The sequence below is a fragment of the Sparus aurata genome, unplaced genomic scaffold, assembly GCF_900880675.1.
Source record: "Sparus aurata unplaced genomic scaffold, fSpaAur1.1, whole genome shotgun sequence".
NCBI classification, from domain to species: Eukaryota; Metazoa; Chordata; class Actinopteri; order Spariformes; family Sparidae; genus Sparus; species Sparus aurata.
This window is the reverse complement of record NW_022045101.1, coordinates 67,689-86,243: the sequence shown is the minus strand read 5'-3', so window position 1 is coordinate 86,243 and position 18,555 is coordinate 67,689. Positions and strand designations below refer to the sequence as shown.

Genomic DNA, 18,555 nt, shown 5'->3' with positions numbered 1-18,555 from the left:
CAAAAACCTCAAAGGCCTGGTCCTCCCTCTTGTCTTCGTCAGTTTGTTTTGTGATGTCCTCCGTGTTGTACCCACCGTCATTCGTCAGCCTCCGTTCGTCTCATGTTCTGCTCTAGTGTCCCTCCGGTTTCACATTTCATTTTGGCTTGTGTTTTTTTCTGTTGATTTGTACTTTGCTTTTGTTGCTACTTTGCTTTTTGTCCCTTTTGACTAGTTTTTGTGTCAAGCTCCCTTTGTTTTTGTACTTGTTTTTGTAAATTAAAGCTCGCCTTTTGTTTCCCCCATTCTGCCTCCTGTGTATGGTCTGCAGTTGGGCCCTTAATTATAACCTCAACCGTAACACACTCATCGGTGGCCCTGACATCTCATATCATGAAGACCCTGAAGAGGCTCGTCCTGGAGCAGCTAAGGCCTATGGTCAGGCCCTTCACTGATCCACTACAGTTCACCTACCAGCCCCGCCTGGGAATTGAGGACGGCATCATCTACTTGCTGAACAGAGTCTACACTCATCTGGACAAGCCGGCGAGCACTGTGAGAGTCATGTTCTTTGACTTCTCCAGTGCTTTCAACACCATCCGTCCAGCTCTACTGGGTGAGAAGATGGCTGCCATGCAGCTTGATGCCCCCATCGTGTCCTGGATTGTGGATTACCTGATGGGCAGACCACAGTACGTACGCCTACAGAACTGTGTGTCTGACAGAGTGGTCAGCAACACTGGGGCCCCCCAGGGGACTGTCCTCTCTCCCTTCCTCTTCACTCTATTCACCTCTGACTTCAACTATTGCACTGAGTCCTGCCACCTTCAGAAGTTTTCTGATGATTCAGCAATAGTTGGCTGCATCGAGAAGGGTGATGAGAATGAATACAGGACTGTTGTGGGTAACTTTGTCACTTGGAGTGAACGGAATCATTTGCAGCTCAACGTGACAAAGACGAAGGAGCTCATAATGGATCTGAGGAGGGCGAAAACACCAGTGACCCCTGTTTTCATCCATGGGGTCCCTGTGGACACTGTTGAGGAGTACAAGTACCTGGGGGTGTACATTAATAATAAGCTGGACTGGTCTAGAAACACCGAGGCGGTCTATAAAAAAGGCCAAAGTCGACTCTTTTTCCTCAGGAGGCTGAGGTCTTTTAACATCTGCCGGACAATGCTGAGGATGTTCTACGAGTCTGTTGTGGCCAGTGCGATCTTCTTTGCTGTCACATGCTGGGGCAGTGGGCTGAAGGTCACAGATAACAACAGACTACACAAACTGATCAGAAGGGCTGGTGATGTTGTGGGGGAGGAGCTGGACACTCGACTGTGGCACAGACACTGTCAAGAATGGAAAATCAAGGTGACTTGACCCATCTCTGTGCGTTGGCTTTAGGTTTGATGGCGCCTCTGTTATGTCAGGTAAAAATAGAGGTGTGCATGTGACTCTGAAACAATATGTAATAGTTTTATGAGAGAAAGCAGCAGACATGGAGGTTTGTGGACGTGCAAAAAGAGCTCCATCCATGACACTGTGCTCAGAACTGAGCTCTTTTGGTTGTATCATGATTTATAGGGAATGTTTTGCTCTCATTGTCTTTGTGATGCAGAATGTTGCAAAGTTAAATTGTTGCAGTTTGTCCTCTTTGCTACTTGTAAGTTTTTTTTGGTTCTGGGAAAAGATGGCCAACCAAACTTTGCACTGACCCACCCAAAGTACAGTTTCTGCTTCTCCACTGGAAGGGAAACTAAACTTTGAGTAAATAATCGAGTGGACTGTGAAGTTTAAAGAGTTTAAAGATTTAAAATGTGATCTTACCTGGTGATGAAACGTGACAGAAGAGAAGCAACAACAATAACGTTCTCATCTTGATTTGATGAAGACGAGTGAGTGAAGGATCAAGCTGGATCAGCTGTTTACTGTTCTTTTATCCTGGCAGAGGGAGGAGGGAGAGTTTCTGTCCTGAGAAGTAAAATAATCCAGATCGCCTCCAAGTGATCCAGTCCTCACCAACACCCCTCACTTATAGGAAAGTGTTAACAGTGAATAATACAGTTTGTTCAGCAACATGCTTACCTTAAAGCAGACCAGACCACAGAACCGGGGGATAAGCTTTTCCAGTGAACTCCCTCACTTCCTTCCCTTTTCACATAACTATGGTGATTTGAAACAAACATGTCAAAACAGCTTCGAGTCAGAGATTGGGTCAGACTGAAGAGGGTTTTTTTTTCTGAGCCTGTCTTTGAGTTCAAGTGAGTGACACCTGATGGTAAGACTTGCATTCATGCTGGTATCTTGATGAACGTACATCAATAACTGTCTAATTTTACACATTAACCACGATGATGAAGATACAGAAAAACATTATACTGTCAATATTTTAGAGACTCTTCAGTTTCGCACTAATCATTTTAGAGAAGCTCGTGTCAAGTGAAGCTCCTCCACAGGACACACCTGAGTTTTGTGGTTAAACTGTGTGATGGTAGAATCATCTGAATTGAGCCACTTTTTGATAAATGATTCTAAAGACCATCTAAACCCACAGTGGGTCATTTAACCTCTCACACAGACAGAGTATGTGTTCCAGATCAGATGACGACCTCTGTCAGTCCCACATCAGCTGTTTGTATTAGTGTTAAACTGCTTGATTTCGTTCGACTGGGCACAAGTGTTACACCCTGTTCAGCATCATCAGTACATTCCAGATGTTTTTATTCAATGAGCCAGTTATCAACAGGTCAGAAGGACTCTTTCTATAGAAATACAGTACAATAACCATGTAGATGTTAGTGAAGGATGAACACCAATCAGTCAGCAATCACACAGAAACAGGTGATATTGATAATTTAGAGTATTATTATAGTAATATTCAATAATTTTCTCTCAGGGTTCCTCAGTGTTTAAGTCATTTCTATTATTGTTGCTTGTACAGTTCATCTGTGTAAACCGTCAACTCAGAGCTTTTGACAGTATTAGCCTCACAATGTTGCATTTAAAAATCGAAAATAAAAAAAGTCCTTTAAACTAAATTTACATGCAACCAATTTTTCTGACTTGTTTTTGCATTGTTGATATTTTTAAGTTGATTTGTACGCATATAGGACACATACAACTTGCAGTCGTTGGCCCGGTGAATAGAGCGTCTTTCCATACATGCAAAGTGTACGGCTTTGATGAAGAAACACCCAAATGATGTGCACACTTGTTTATTTGCTGTGGGTATTCAAATAGTATCCAGAGATGATGATTATTGGCACACTTTACAGGGCTCATGGTGAGAGTTAGCAATTCTTTAAAATGTCTGTAAATGAGGTGAAAATACAGATTTTAGGATTTAGGAACAAAATCTATTTCCGTTTCAAATAAAAACATTTAGATTTAAACTTTAGAATGGAGTGTCCTTTGATGTCCTTTGATGTCCATTGATGTTGAAGAATGTTCCAACACTAAGCAGTACTCGGTGGTTATAGCTGTGAACATTTTAAATGACTATTTCTAACAAACTCAGAGACATGAGGAGCAACAAGTAGCTGAGCCAAGCTAGCAGCAGCCAAGAGGAGCAGCTGGAAGACACAAGAGTGGACGAGTTGCACGATTTACAGGGAACATTAGGAAGATCACAACAGACATTCAAATATGTCATAGAGTGTTGTCAGACTGAGAGAGAGAATTTAATTCACAGGGAAAAGAGACTTCTTGAAAAAGTCCAACGGCTTGAACGGCTGATTCAGGAGAACAAGGATAAACTCAGACTGGAGTTGATGGCTCAATCCAACATGGGTTTACAGCTCAAGAGCACGTTCAGCTGCTATGACGGACTGCTTCACCTCTATGACTCAGACAACCAGGAGACTGCAGAGCTCAAAGCTGAATGTGTCCACCTGAAAGACATCGTCAAGGACGACGATGAGACGATTGAGGAGGAATTACAGGCCATGGTGAGCGAGAGCAGAACCCTGACTGCAGACCTGAAAAAAACTTGAGAGGTTTGATGAGTCGATGATTTTGTTGAAGGAGAGTCTGGTGATGAGACTTAGAGCTCTGATAGCAGAGGAGGAGCAGAGAGTCGCTGAAGACGAGAACACAACGATACATGTCCTTCAATCAGAAACACAGCCGGTGAGAAGAACCAGTAGTTTGAGATCACTGTGGAAAAGATTCACCGAGCTCTTCAAAACCTGACGAGTGGAGGACAGTGCCTCTGATGATGCTGTCGCAGCTGATAACTACGACTCAGTGGTTATAATTGTCACCTTAGTGGAGCGAGCATGTTCTCTGGGTTTCTGTGCGGGTTTTCTCTGGCTGTTCCAGTTCACCCAACTAGCATTTGCACCGACCATTTCCTTCTTCATTGTCTACCCCTCCTTCAACTACTCCAGTAGCTGGAGCAAGAACATGGTGCCAATTCCGCTCTTTACAGAACAGCATCTTGTTTCTTTTAGGATGACCAACTATCTCCCTCATCCAATCAGATTTTCTAAAGAGTCAACTGAGAGGATGTAGTTTCTGGGCTCTCTTCATCAAAGGTGTTGGTGTGTAGTTTGATGATAAAAGAACTCTGTGGAGGCCAGGCTGGGGGGAATGATAAAGCAATCTTTATTGAAACAGATCTCAAGCCAGCGTCCGAACCAGATGCGTCCCACCCTCTGGCGTTCTCAAATCTATGGCAAAGCAATGCCATAATGCTTCGCCCTCTGCCCTTTCAGAAATCCTATCGAGCCTCTGATCTTAAGAAATCTACCAATTACCACCTATACTTCTCTACCCGCGTGGGCCTTTTTCTTCGAAGTGGTTACTTTGGTGGGTTGAAGGTCCATCTGTCCAATCGGCTAGAAAAGGTGTTGGTCTATCTCCCTGCTCATCTCACATAAATGACTGAATCTGTTACTGTCACTCCTTTGGTCTTGTATCCCAAAATTACCTAAGTGAGGGGTCAAACTCTGTTTTAGTCCTCTATAGTGGACTTGTATTCTGCTAACCTTTGACACACACACAGCTGAATACTGACTCCAAGGTCCCTTGGAGCTGTGAGCCCCACCGTCTACATCCCTTAACTCACACAAGGTGGAGGAACAGGGTAATTTTAAACTGAGTTGAATTAGAGATCAGAATGTGTTGCAGTTCAGATACCTCAAGGAAAAATTATATTCTTTACATTTTTGAAGTTATTCTAAAAATGTAAAGTGTAAAAGTATTTATTATGTAAACATATTGTGAAGTAAACATGGTGCTGGTAGGTGTGGCTTGTCTACACAGACATACCCAAAAATAGCTCCACAACTATCAGGTGAATTTACATGATCTCAGTGGATAGTTAAGATCTCAGAGAATGTGTCCCCATGTACATTTGTATCACCACCTATAACTTATTCTACATCAGACAGTAGATAACACCATGATAACAATGATCCTTTGCACAGAGATGCCACTGAAATCATTCAGCAGCTCCTCGACTTCAACTGAAGCAAAGTAGACAGAAATACCACAGAGCACATATATTCTAAAGGTTTCAGTTTGGACAGAACCAGTCAAACCTGGATTCCTTAAAGTACCCAGTGTGTGTGAGATATCTATTTTATCCATTTTAAAGGGAATCAGGCTCCACAATACAAGTGTCACGGCCTTGTTTGTGATACTGTATATAATACCACTAAACAGCCGTTAGATGGCAGCAAAGACATGTATGAAATAGAGGCTGAGAGTTTCACAGCTGCCCGACCCAAAGCTCTGGTATTTGATGACCTGGGAATGAGACTCAACAATCAACTATGTTTCTCCAGAATCACGTGCTGCATGTTTGAAGTGGGCAGAGCTCTAATGGGGGAAAAACATGTGACGTCACATATTTCCATGCACCTATCAGGAACAGGCTACAGGTTTTGGGTTGCTTGGTTGCTGTCAATCATGTAACTTGCTGCTACCAATTAACAATATTAATTAACATTGATTAAGATGAAGCAGACAGATTTCTAAGTATTACCATGTAGATGTTAGTGAAGGATGAGCAGCAAACTGTCAGGAATCACACAGAAACAGGTGATATTGATTATTTAGAGTATTATATAGTAACACTTTATCATTTTCTCTCAGGGTTCCTCTGTGTTTAAGTCATTTCTATTATTGTTTTTTGCTTATATATTTAATTTGTGTTAACCATCAGCTCAAATCACTACTGTGAATAAACATGTTTCAACATGTATCTCACTCTGAGTCTCTCAGTCTCAGTTTGTTTCTCTTTCTTTCTAAACGTATCTTATGACCTCCTCACAGGTGAAGCGTTACAGGACATCAGTCAGTCAGCTGTTTAGTTGTCAGAAGGCTCCTTTAACAGAGATACTGGCTCTCTGTTTAATCTCTAACTTCAGTGTTCATGCTAAGCTAAGCTAACCTTGTCTGGGAGCTAACTCTGCTCAGAGTTCACATTGATATCAATCTCCTCATTCAAATCCTCTGTGAGAATACTGAATGTTCAGGTAATATATTGAAGTGTCGTCACAAATTAACATGTGGACCAAACTTGTTAAAATGTGAGGATTTTATTGAAAAGACAAACATCAGCACAAAAACAAAGAACAACACATTTGAGTTTAACATTCATTCATGTTCATCAATGTAAAGGAATTTACATGTTTAGTCTCATAAGTTCATAGTTGAAAATGTGTCGATATACATCTCCCACTCTGCTCACCGCTCATACGAGAGACACACTGGCTCCATGATAGACCAAATTTCATATTCTCCATCTATAGAGTGGTGCAGCAATAAACTATTTTTGAAAGCTAATTCTGAAGTTAGCATCTCCCTGGTTCCTACACAAGAAGTCCATGGGATTTTTCTTTCAAACTGGATTTTAGAATGTTGCTAAAAATAATCTGACAAACACAAGTTTATGATTCTTACATATTTTGTTCATCAAGATAATCTTCACAGATGAACATACACAATTTTTGAAGTGTAATCAGAGTCACAGAACATAGAACAGTTCTTTTTTATATGATATTACTTATAATGCAAGAAGCACTTCTGTCTTTTAGTTCTGCAAAGCTAAATAAAGTGTCACCAGGAGAGTCACTGAGTGTGTTTGTCATTCAGGTCTCTGGATTCAGCTGCTCAGAGAGCTCTGTGCTGTTGTCAGGAGCTGCAGGTCAGAAACAAACATCCTGGATTGAACTTTTATAAACAATAAATACAGGAAACAGTGTTGAAAAGGTTCATCTGCACGATAATGTGAAACATAAAACATGAAGTGTGAGTCAGATCAGCTGAGATAGAACCAAAGTAAGTTTTACTTACAAGATGGAGGGCTGATGGCTGAAATCAGAACAAGACAAATAATTTAAGTCACAGTTGTAAATGCCAGATTATCTTTAGTCACTTTATTCCTCTCTTCTACTCACTCAGACTGAGTATCTGTTTATACTCAGTCTGTTTAGTGCTGACTGTATTTACTTTCTCTGATGCTTGTTTTAATTTTGCAACCTGAATAAACAAAATCAACTTAAAGACTGAATTCAAAGTATTAAACTTTTCCTTTTTCCCTCTCACCTTTCTTCTTTTTGTAAACGATGAATCCAGCAGCACCGATGAGAATGAGAGCAAGAACAACCACTGCAGCAGTGACGAGGACGGTCATGTTACTGGGCTTCACTGTTGGATATGATAATTATTATTAGTGTATTTGATTTTTTCAAGACTAATTTCCATGCACTCCCCTTCAGCACCCTCTGATCTCACTCTTACTTTCATTGGTTCTGATCCGATCTTTCTCCAGTTTGGTGATGATTTCCTCCTTCACACCATAGAGCTGAAACACACAGTCGTACCTCGTCCAGTTTTCAGGTGTGACTGATGAAAGGTTCAGGTCAACACTCATCTGGAAGGTTCCATCGTGGTTGGGGAGGATCTCTCCGTGGTCCACCTCCTCATGAAGCTCCTCTCCATCTTTCCTCCAGACGAGTGAGGCTCTGTGAGGGTAGAAACCTGTAGCGAGGCAGTTGACTGGAGAGGAGGGAGTCTTCTGGAGGAGAGACACTGAGGGAAGCTCTGGAGAGGAAAGAGAGAGATATTAAAGAGGAGAGAGAGGAAAAGAAACAAGGTAAAAGGACAAATCAAAGTAAAACTCAAAAGAAACTTAATTGCTATCAGTTTCTAAACCATGAATACAAATTGGCAGATAATCTCTTTACTGTCAGAGGTACAAAGCAGAGACAGATCCTGACCAAACAGACTCAGTGACCACAGTCCAACCATAGTGAAGGACGACACAGGAAGTCCTGACTGCCAACAGAGGAAAGAGTCTGTGGTCACTGCACCACAGGCGAGGTAGAGACAGAGATACACTTCCTCTTAACATGTACAAAATATGAGGATATGAGAGTAGAAGACTTAAAATGTGGTCTATAAATACCAACATTTTGGTTACATTCAAGATCATCTTGTATGTTTGTCTTTTTTTCTTGAAATGTATTAATTGGTTGTATTTATATTGTTTGTATATCGTCCTCAAAGATTTTACCTGCAACAGTTTGTAACGGTGCATCGGTTGACTTAATATTGATGTTTAAAAAGCAGGAAGACAGTGTTGATGGTGGCCAAGTAATGTGCTCCATGTATCCAGACCACAGTGTAATAATGACAGGGTACATAACAACACATCTGCTACACAGCCTCCACATGATCTGTATACAGACAGAGGAGGGAACTACACCACCACTAAAGACACTCACTACAGTCAGAGAAGAACAATGTCTGTCTGTTCTTATGATTCACAGTCAGGTTGTCAATCACAGTGTCAATGTTCAGTGGAACTATTTCTATCGTGAAACACTGAAACTGTAAAATCACTTTCCTTAAACTAACTGTGACATCACAGTCTGAGCTTTGATGGTGAGTGATGTCACCCAAAGATGTCTGTGATTGGTCAGGACTAAAACAAATGTAAGCACTACAAAAAAGCTGATGTCAGACAGGTTGGATTAATAATACAATGACAGTTCAGTCTGAGCAGCCTATATGAAGATCACTGTGTCTAATAAACTACATCAGGTCAGGTGATCCTACCTGTTCTCAGCAGAATGCTCCCCCCATATTTCACATACTGCCTCAGTTGTTCAGGAAAAATCTGAGTCAAAAAAATCTTAAATACTTTTCCTAATTCTTTATCAGCATCCCATATCAGTTTGGCGGTGACAGCCTCAGGTCTTAGAGCGATCCATGTCAATGTATTCAAATCCAATTTCAAGAAGTCTTCTCCATCATAAGCAAACTGAACAAAACCTTTGACCTCTCCGGTCTCATCATCCCACTCACAGCCATTCAGCCTCTGTAAAACATGGACACCTGAGACAGAGACAGAGTCTGTAATTAACACTGATTCACAGATGAAATATTTCATGCGATCATGAATCACATTATCATCAGTAGTTTGTGTTTAACAGCTTCAGCAACAAGTCTAACCAGCAGCTGATTAATGTTGACATGATGAATGACAGGTAGTGGCTGGACCACTGAAGACAAACTGATATGATGGTTTACTTTACATGAATCTCTATTTCAGGTTATGTGTAAAATGATGTTAGAGTTTGAACTGATTGGTATCTTGAGGCCCTGGGTCACTTTACAACTAAGATGCAGAACAGTAAAAAGTTAAACAGTCTATAACATGTTACATACTGTACCTCCACTTTGGTTGTAGAGACTCATCAAAATGTAAATGAAAGCTTTGAAGATAGGTGACAAATGGAGACATTGTTGTCCGTACCACTCCAACAGCTCAGGACGCTCTATTAAGAATTTCTTTGCCCAGTCCTGTTTTATTTCCACCCTTTTGTTGCTGTCACAGGACACCACCAGAAGTTCATCAACTTCAACTGTTGCCATAACCTCTGAGAGGTTTGGGATTCCAGTTGATGCGGTTGTGAAATGCTTCATGGAGTGCAGCACTGCAGGACAAACAAAAGAGCTTATAAATAACACTAATCTTAGAGAAAATATAAATATGATATGAAGTGTGTGTGTTTGCTGCAAAGGATCAAAATGCCAAAAATTTAAATGTAATGTGCAGAACAAACAGCCTCCATTCAGTATGAACACACACTCATCATCACCACTCAGAAATATGATGAAGTCAGCATGATTTAGTTAAAACAGTCTGATCAAGTTGAAGCAAAAGTTAAACTGAACTTGAAGCAAAAGAGTCGAGTGGACTGTGAAGTTTAGAGAGTTTAAAGGTTTAAAATGTGATCTTACCTGGTGATGAAACGTGACAGAAGAGAAGCAGCAACAATAACGTTCTCATCTTGATTTGATGAAGACGAGTGAGTGAAGGACAGAGCTGGATCAAATGTTTCCTGTTATTCATCCTGGCGGAGGGAGGAGAGAGAGTTTCTGTCCTGAGAACAAAAATAGTCCAAGTGCCTCCAAGGTATCCAGTCCTCACCAACACCCCTCACATACACTAGAGTGTTAACATTGAACAAAACAGTAATTATCTTAAAACAGACCCGACCACGGAGCCTGTGGATCAGCTTTTCTAGTGAACTCCCTCACTTCCTTCCCTTTTCACTTAACTATGGTGATTTACAGATCATAAAATCTTCAAGTCAGAGATTGGGTTAGAGAGTGAAAGTGTTTTTTTTCCTAAGCCTGTCTTTGAGTTCGCGTGAGTGACACTTGATGGTAAGCCTTGCATTCATGCTGGTATTTTTTAAAGTGAATTAGTTCTAAATCACCCTCATGAATGAACCATACATCAATAATTGCCTAATTCTGTGCATTAACCATGATGATGATAAAGATCCAGAAAAATAGAAATTCATGGCAAAAAACATCATCCTGTCAATATTTTAGAGACTCCTCAGTTTCGCACTAATCATGTTTAAGAGAAGCTCGTGTCAAGTGAAGCTCCTCCACAGGTCACACCTGAGTTTCTGACCATCAGCATCATTTAATGTTTTGATAATGACAAACATTCAAACATATCAACCTTCAACATCACCTGATCCAACTCAAATCTAATTGTTTCTATTTGGTGTCCGGTGTGGAATGAATGGCCCATATAACAAAGCTTCTGTTTGCACATCTGGGGCCTTTAATAATAATTTATTCAACAGCTGTTTATTTAAAAAATGCTGTATTTTTCAACATTTTGTCATTCTTGTTTCAAATATAATGTTTTGAGATATTGGGGGAGGGTCCAAAGAACAATATTAGTGATGCCGGATGGACTCACTTTCTTATCACATGAAACAGTAGATTCACCCCCCTCCCCACCACAATACATCCTGTACAGTCTCATTCAGTTGAGTCTGAACTAGAGAGAGGCGGATGAAGCCTTATGGAGCTTTTGGGCTTCAAACTCTGCAGCATATTGACATCTGGTGGCTTGTAAAGATACAGCAGCCCTTCATGACTGAAGTCTCAGTCATGAAGGCGACTCTCGGCTTTCTTCTGTCTCCAAGAAGTGACAGGCTTTTAGAGCCACGATGACACTTTTTTTACAAGGAAAGAAACATCTTAATGTTTTGTACTTAATGCTGAATTTAAAAGTAGGCAACAAGGACTTAAAATGTGCCGCAGCTGTTTCACAGAGTTTGTTAAGTCTCTCCTTGTGATGCAACAACTCTAAAAATCACTGGATTTGTAAGGGAGTCTGGCATGTGACTGGTGACTTCACTTCATTACTTGCTCCATGTCTTTCACCACACACACACACACACACACTCAAGCAAGTAACATATTAACAATTATAAGATTACTGTCACTGAACTAAATATTAAAATATTTTATATAATGACTATGACAAATTCGTACAATAAAATAAAGCAGACAGATTTCTAAAAGTCATGTTGAGACAGCTTAAGTGCTTCATAAAAATCTATAGATTCGAGTTTTGATTTCATCATCATTATTATAAAATCACACCATGATCTTTGTTTTTCTTTTTTTACATATATTTAGAGCTGAGGTGTTTCAACATGCTAGACTCTGATGACTGCTGTCCAGTGTGCTGATCCTGGAGCAGATTTTAAAAAATCAAAAAAGTCAACTAAATTTCCTGTTTTTCCTTTGTTGATATTTTTAAGTTGATTTGTACGCATATAGGACACATACAACTTGCAGACGTTGGGTCGGTGAATAGAATGTCTTTCCATACATACATAATTTAGCGTACGACTTTAATGAAGAAATACCTCTAACCAAATGATGTGCACACTTGTTTATTTGCTGTTGGTATTCAAATAGTATCTGTTAAAATAACTCTTAGATAATTTAGAACTGGAAAAGGAGCTCAGAGCCAGCTCAAGGTTAACTAAGTTTAATCTTGTACAAGAGGAGCAATCACAGAGCAACAACACAGGTTTGTTACAGAGGAAAGTCTCAGATTGTGAGGAGGAAAACTTGGTATATATATATATCTGTCTCTGTGAGTGTGTCTTAAAACTCTATTTCCGCGACAGTTACTGAGTCTGCATGCAAAGAGGAAGTCATGTAAACACAGAAAGTTCAGACAGGGTGAGTGACACAAAGAAAGTTCAGAGGGGTGAATACTCATTTCCTTAAACTAGGGTAGAAAAACAAGTTATGGTAAGAGGTGCAAGACTTCAAAATGTCCCTATATGTCAGTACAAAATGTCCATCACTGTATCCAGAGATGATAATTATTGGCACACTTAGGGCTCATTGCGAGGGTTAGCAATTCTTTAAAAAGTATGAAAATGAGGTGAAAATACAGATTTTAGGATAAATAATATTGTAACAAAATCTGTTTCTGTTTCAAATAAAAAGATTAGATTAGATTTAAACTTTAGAATGGAGTGTCCTTTGATGTCCGTTGATGTTCTAAAATATTCTAGAATGTTCCAACACTAAGCAGTACTCGGTGGTTATAGCTGTGAACATTTTAAATGACTATTTCTAACAAACTCAGAGACATGAGGAGCCACGAGAGCAACAAGGAGCTGAGCCAAGCTAGCAGCAGCCAAGAGGAGCAGCTGGAAGACACATGAGTGGACGAGTTGCACGATTTACAGGGAAAATTAGGAAGATCACAACAGACGTTCAAATATGTCATAGAGTGTCGTCACACTGAGAGAGAATTTGATTCACAGGGAAAAGAGACTTGTTGAAAAAGTCCAACAGCTTGAACAACTGATTCAGGAGAACAAGGATAAACTCAGACTGGAGTTGATGGCTCAATTCAACATGGGTTTACAGGTCAAGAGCACGTTCAGCTGCTATGACGGACTGCTTCACCTCTATGACTCAGACAACCAGGAGACTGCAGAGCTCAAGGCTGAATGTGTCCACCTGAAAGACATCGTCAAGGACGACGATGAGACGATTGAGGAGGAATTACAGGCCATGGTGAGCGAGAGCAGAACCCTGACTGCAAACCTGAAAAAACTTGAGAGGTTTGATGAGTCGATGATTTTGTGGTGATGAGACTTAGATCTCTGATAGCAGGTGATACCTGATAAGAACCAGTAGTTTGAGATCACTGTGGAAAAGATTCACCAAGCTCTTCAAAACCTGACGAGTGGAGGACAGTGCCTCTGACGATGCTGTCGCAGCTGATAACTACGACTCAGTGGTTATAACTGTCACCTGAGTGGAGCGACCATGTTCTCTGGGTTTCTGTACAGGTTTTCACTGCCTGCTCCAGTTCACCCACTAGCATTTGCTTTAAAAGAATACATAAATAAATAACAAGAAGCAACGTCCATCCTTGATCTTTCAATTTCCGGCCCCGCCAACGACCATTTCCTTCTTCTTTGTCTACCCCTTCTTCAACTACTCCAGTAGCTAGAGTAAGAACATGGTGCCAATTCCGCTCTTTACAGAACAGTATCTTGTTTCTTTTAGGATGACCAACTCTCTCCCTCATCCAATCAGATTTTCTAAAGAGTTAACTGAGAGGATGTAGTTTCTGGGCTCTCTTCATCAAAGGTGTTGGTGTGTAGTTTGATGATAAAAGAACTCTGTGGAGGCCAGGCTGGGTGGAATAATAAAGCAATCTTTATTGAAACAGATCTCAAGCCAGCGTCCCAACCAGATGCGTCCGCCCTCTGGTGTTCTCAAATCTATGGCAAAGCAAGTAGATGTTAGTGAAGGATGAGCAGCGAACAGTCAGGAGTCACACAGAAACAGGTGATATTGATGATTTAGAATATTATATAGTAACATTTTATCATTTTCTCTCTGGGTTCCTCTGTGTTTAAGTCATTTCTATTATTGTTGTATGTTGCTTGTATTTTTAATTTGTGTTAACCATCAGCTCAGATCACTACTGTGAATAAACATGTTTCAACATGTGTCTCACTCTGAGTCTCTCAGTCTCAGTTTGTTTCTCTTTCTTTCTAAACGTATCTTATGACCTCCTCACAGGTGAAGCGTTACAGGACATCAGTCAGTCAGCTGTTTAGTTGTCAGAAGGCTCCTTTAACAGAGATACTGGCTCTCTGTTTAATCTCTAACTTCAGTGTTCATGCTAAGCTAAGCTAACCTTGTCTGGGAGCTAACTCTGCTCAGAGTTCACATTGATATTAATCTCCTCATTCAAATCCTCTGAAGTGGAAAGATTGACATCAGGAAGTGCAGCAGCCTTATACTGTCACGGTTGGAGAAGTAAAAGTCCTGTTTATTTTAACAGGCACTGTTATCTGTATTTGCCTGTCACAGTTTTCCACAAGTTGACCTTCAGTGTAGAGGCTTGTGTATTCAGTCATTTTTACAATCAGCAATTTTACAATCAAATCTGACAAAGGGAAAACTCACAACGGCGGCTAGCGGAACAAGCTAGCCTACTGCTAACTTTTCAACCTGCTGTAATTTATCAGCGAATACCGGAATTTCTACCCGAGCCGATCTCACCGCAGCGGGCCTGACTCAGGCCCCTGCCGGTAAGTTTCCTTCTATTCAGCCTACCTTATCCGCTTTCTGAGTTGATTTCTCCGCTTCGGCGTGTAAGTCTCCGCTCCGAGCCCTGCACTCTCAAGCTGATAGTTCCTGCAAAACTCTACCTCCATCTGTCTGCGTCTTGCTGGCTCTGTGTTTATCTCTGTTTTCAGCTCCTCTGATGGCTCCGTCAGAGATTATGGATAATGCTGTGTCCATGGAGCTGAAGTCCGAACTCAGGTCCATAGAGCGGCTCATCGGGGAACTCCTTCAGCGGCAATCCAACCTGTGTTCCCGGCTGGCGCGTCTTGAGCACCTGGTCGACCAGCTGCCTTGGACACAAAATTCATCCACTACTCCTCACGATGTCCCCGGCCCGTCTTCACCGCAGTCCCCCACCTGGGCCTCGATAGTAAAAGGCACCAAGCGCCTTTCCCTCCCATTCTACGACCCACCTGATGCTGACCTCCCGCTCAGTAACTTTTTTTCACCGCTTGCCTAGCCTGACACGATGGATTCCGCTCCCCCTCAGTTGGCTCACAGAACTATCCCGGCCCAGCCTGCATCAAGAAAGCACCATGCACCTGTCACTTCCACCTCTTCCTCAGGCTCCCCTTCCCCAACGGCCCCCGGTGGCAAGCGACCCTGTTGGTCACCTGCGGACTTGGAGACCTCCGTGTCAGCACTGGTGTCCTCTGCTTCTTCACCTGTTGATGTGCAGGCTTCGTCCTATTGGACATCACCTGAGTTCAAAGCTTGCCCTCTACAATGATAACTTCGGTACAGTCCAACCTGAGATTTTAATTGTCGGCGACTCCATTGTTAGATTTTTAAGGCTCCCTGGTGCAATAACATACTGTCTCTCTGGAGGTAAAACGGCCGATTTTTTTAACTGATCCCAGCTCTCCTGGACATTCATCCCTCTGTTCACACTGTAATTTCACACTCTGGCACAAATGACGTCATGTCCAGGCAGTCAATTAAACTTCACTATGACCTTGAGTCTCTGGCCACCTCAGTTGAAAGTCTGGGGAGGAGGTTTATTTTATCTGGTCCCACCCCCTCTCTGACAAAGAGCTCTGAGCGTTTTAGCCGTCTTTTTAGTCTCCACCGGTGGATGGAAAATCTTACAACTGCCACCAGTCTTGGTTTTTCAGTCATTTTAACTCCTTCGGGACTAAGTGGGACTTGTTTAAGCATGATGGGCTACATCTTAACAGGAAATGAACAGGCATACTAACCCAAAACTTCATTAACTTCATTGCTTTTAACACCAATTGATGGTCTCTCCAGCAGGACCCTGCCCAGACCACTGGCTCCACCCCACAAAGCCCTGTCCCCGACAATGCGGGTCCTGCTGATGCTGTTGTTGATAACCTTTCTGTTTTACCTATTCCTGTTGGGATAACCAACAGGCAGCAGGCTACCCCTCCCTCCTCCCTGTGGGCTGAGCATGCTACTGCTCGGCCTCTCCCCATCCCCGTCCATGTCACCAACAGACATCATTGCCCTAAAACCATCAGTAGCAGAGGTAGAGATAACTCACTGCTGACTAGCCTAGTCGCGACGACTAGCACTGGTCCGAGTGAAAGTAACATCTCCATGGGCCTGCTTAATGTCCGCACCATCTCTAACAAGGGACAGCTCATTCACGATCTAGTGAATGATCACAAATTTGATTTTCTGTGCTTGACTGAGACATGGCAGCAACCCAGCGATTACACTGAACTCAACCTATGTACCCCATATGGCTTCATCTACACCTGTCAAGCCCGTGCCTCAGGACGCGGGGGCAGTCTAGCAATACTCTACAACGAGAAATACAAAGTCTCCTCTCTCCCAGTCACCTCTCACACATCATTTGAATCCACTACACTGAAATTCCATGGAACCACTCCCACTACTTAAGCTGTTATTTACCGTCCACCTAAACATAACTCTGGTTTTATAAATGAATTCTCGAACTTTGTTGCCATTTTATGCTCTCTGTCACCCAACATAATACTTCTAGGGGACTTTAATATTCACATGGACAACATAGACAGCTCTCTTACAAAAGAATTCACATCTTGCCTGGACAGTTTTGGTATCCATCAGTTTATTAACACTCCGACCCACTCAAGAGGACATATTCTGGATCTCATCTGTTGCACTGGCGTATCAACACTCAAATACACTATATCAGATTTTCCCTTGTCAGATCACAAACTTATATATTTTACTGTTAACCTACCCTTATCCAAAATGAACATTACATTAAGAAACATCAAGAACATCAATCCATCAACTCTCTCAGCGGCAATACATTCTCTCCCTAGCACTGACCACTTAACCACACCCAAGGATCTGGTATCTCATTATAACTACAGACTCAACAACCTCCTGGACACACTGGCACCATTGAAAACACGGTCTGTCACCTTCACACGCTCTGCCCCTTGGTACACCCCGGAACTCCATTGACTCAAAACTGAAGGACGCCAACTGGAACGCCTCTCAAAAAAAAAAACGGTCTCACTATTCACAATAACATGTACCATAACCACCTGCTGAAATATAAAGATGCCATAGCCAAAGCCAAAATGGAATACTACGCCACTGTCATCGGGACTGCTCAAGGAAACACACGCACTCTGTTCACCACACTCAACAATATATTACGGCCCCCTGACACTCTTGTCTCCCACATGTACTCTACTACCTACCTAATTTCATGGACTTCTTCACCAGCAAAATTGCTAATATTCATAAACAACTACCTCCCTCATGCAAAAGAAAAAAAACTGTAAATACTGCATTTTTCCTGCTCCACCTCTTATATCCCCTCTCTCTAATTTCGATCTCCCAACCAGTACTGAAATATCCACCATCATTCAGAAATTTTAGTCCTCCACCTGTAGTCTCGACCCTCTACCTACAAATCTTGTTAAACTCCATCTCCCTTCTCTTTTCCCACTCATTACCGACATCATACACTCCTCCCTCTCCTCCGGCTCAATTCCAGCCCCCCTCAAATCAGCAATAATCACGTCAATACTCAAAAAACCTGGCCTGGACCCCAATGATCTCAACAATTTCCGACCAATTTCAAACCTTCCGTTTCTGTCCAAAATTCTGGAAAAAGTGGTTGCTGCACAGGTCCATAATCATCTCACTCACAATACCCTCTATGAACAGTTTCAGTCTGGTTTCCGTCCTCATCACAGTACCAAAACAGCTCTGGCAAAGATCACCAACGACCTTCTCATGGCAGCAGATTCCGGACATCTCACCTTAGTCATCCTGCTTGACCTTACTGCAGCTTTCGACACAATCTCCCATAGCATCCTCCTTAACCGCCTAATCTCCATTGGACTAAATCACACCACTCTCTCCTGGTTCACCTCCTACCTCTCTGGTGGCACACAATTGGTACAGAAGAAGAAGTACAAATCCCATCTTTCCCCAGTCAATAGTGGTGTGCCGCAGGGTTCTGTCCTTGGTCCTCTTCTTTTCATCATCTACCTACTCCCTCTCGGTAATATCTTCAGGAATCATGGACTCAATTTTCATTGCTATGCAGACGACACCCAGCTCTATCTCTCCTGCAAACTTGGTTCTTCACTTCCTCCACCCTCCCTCCTGACTGTCTGCAAGATGTCAAAACCTGGTTTTCACACAATTTTCTCAAACTCAACG

At 41.9% G+C, this 18,555-nt stretch overlaps 1 protein-coding gene across 1 annotated transcript; it reads right to left on the bottom strand.

Moving 5' to 3' along the window:
- Positions 1-6,502: 6,502 nt before the first annotated feature.
- On the bottom strand, positions 6,503-10,499 carry LOC115577540 (major histocompatibility complex class I-related gene protein-like). Its single transcript, XM_030410428.1, has 7 exons — positions 10,231-10,499; positions 9,660-9,923; positions 9,043-9,321; positions 7,723-8,025; positions 7,528-7,629; positions 7,276-7,293; positions 6,503-7,120 (listed from the first exon to the last, which is right to left on the bottom strand). The coding sequence occupies exons 1-7, from the start codon at positions 10,340-10,342 to the stop codon at positions 7,071-7,073; spliced, it is 1,128 nt and encodes a 375-aa protein (XP_030266288.1). The 5' UTR covers positions 10,343-10,499; the 3' UTR covers positions 6,503-7,070.
- Between the last annotated feature and the right edge of the window lie 8,056 nt (positions 10,500-18,555).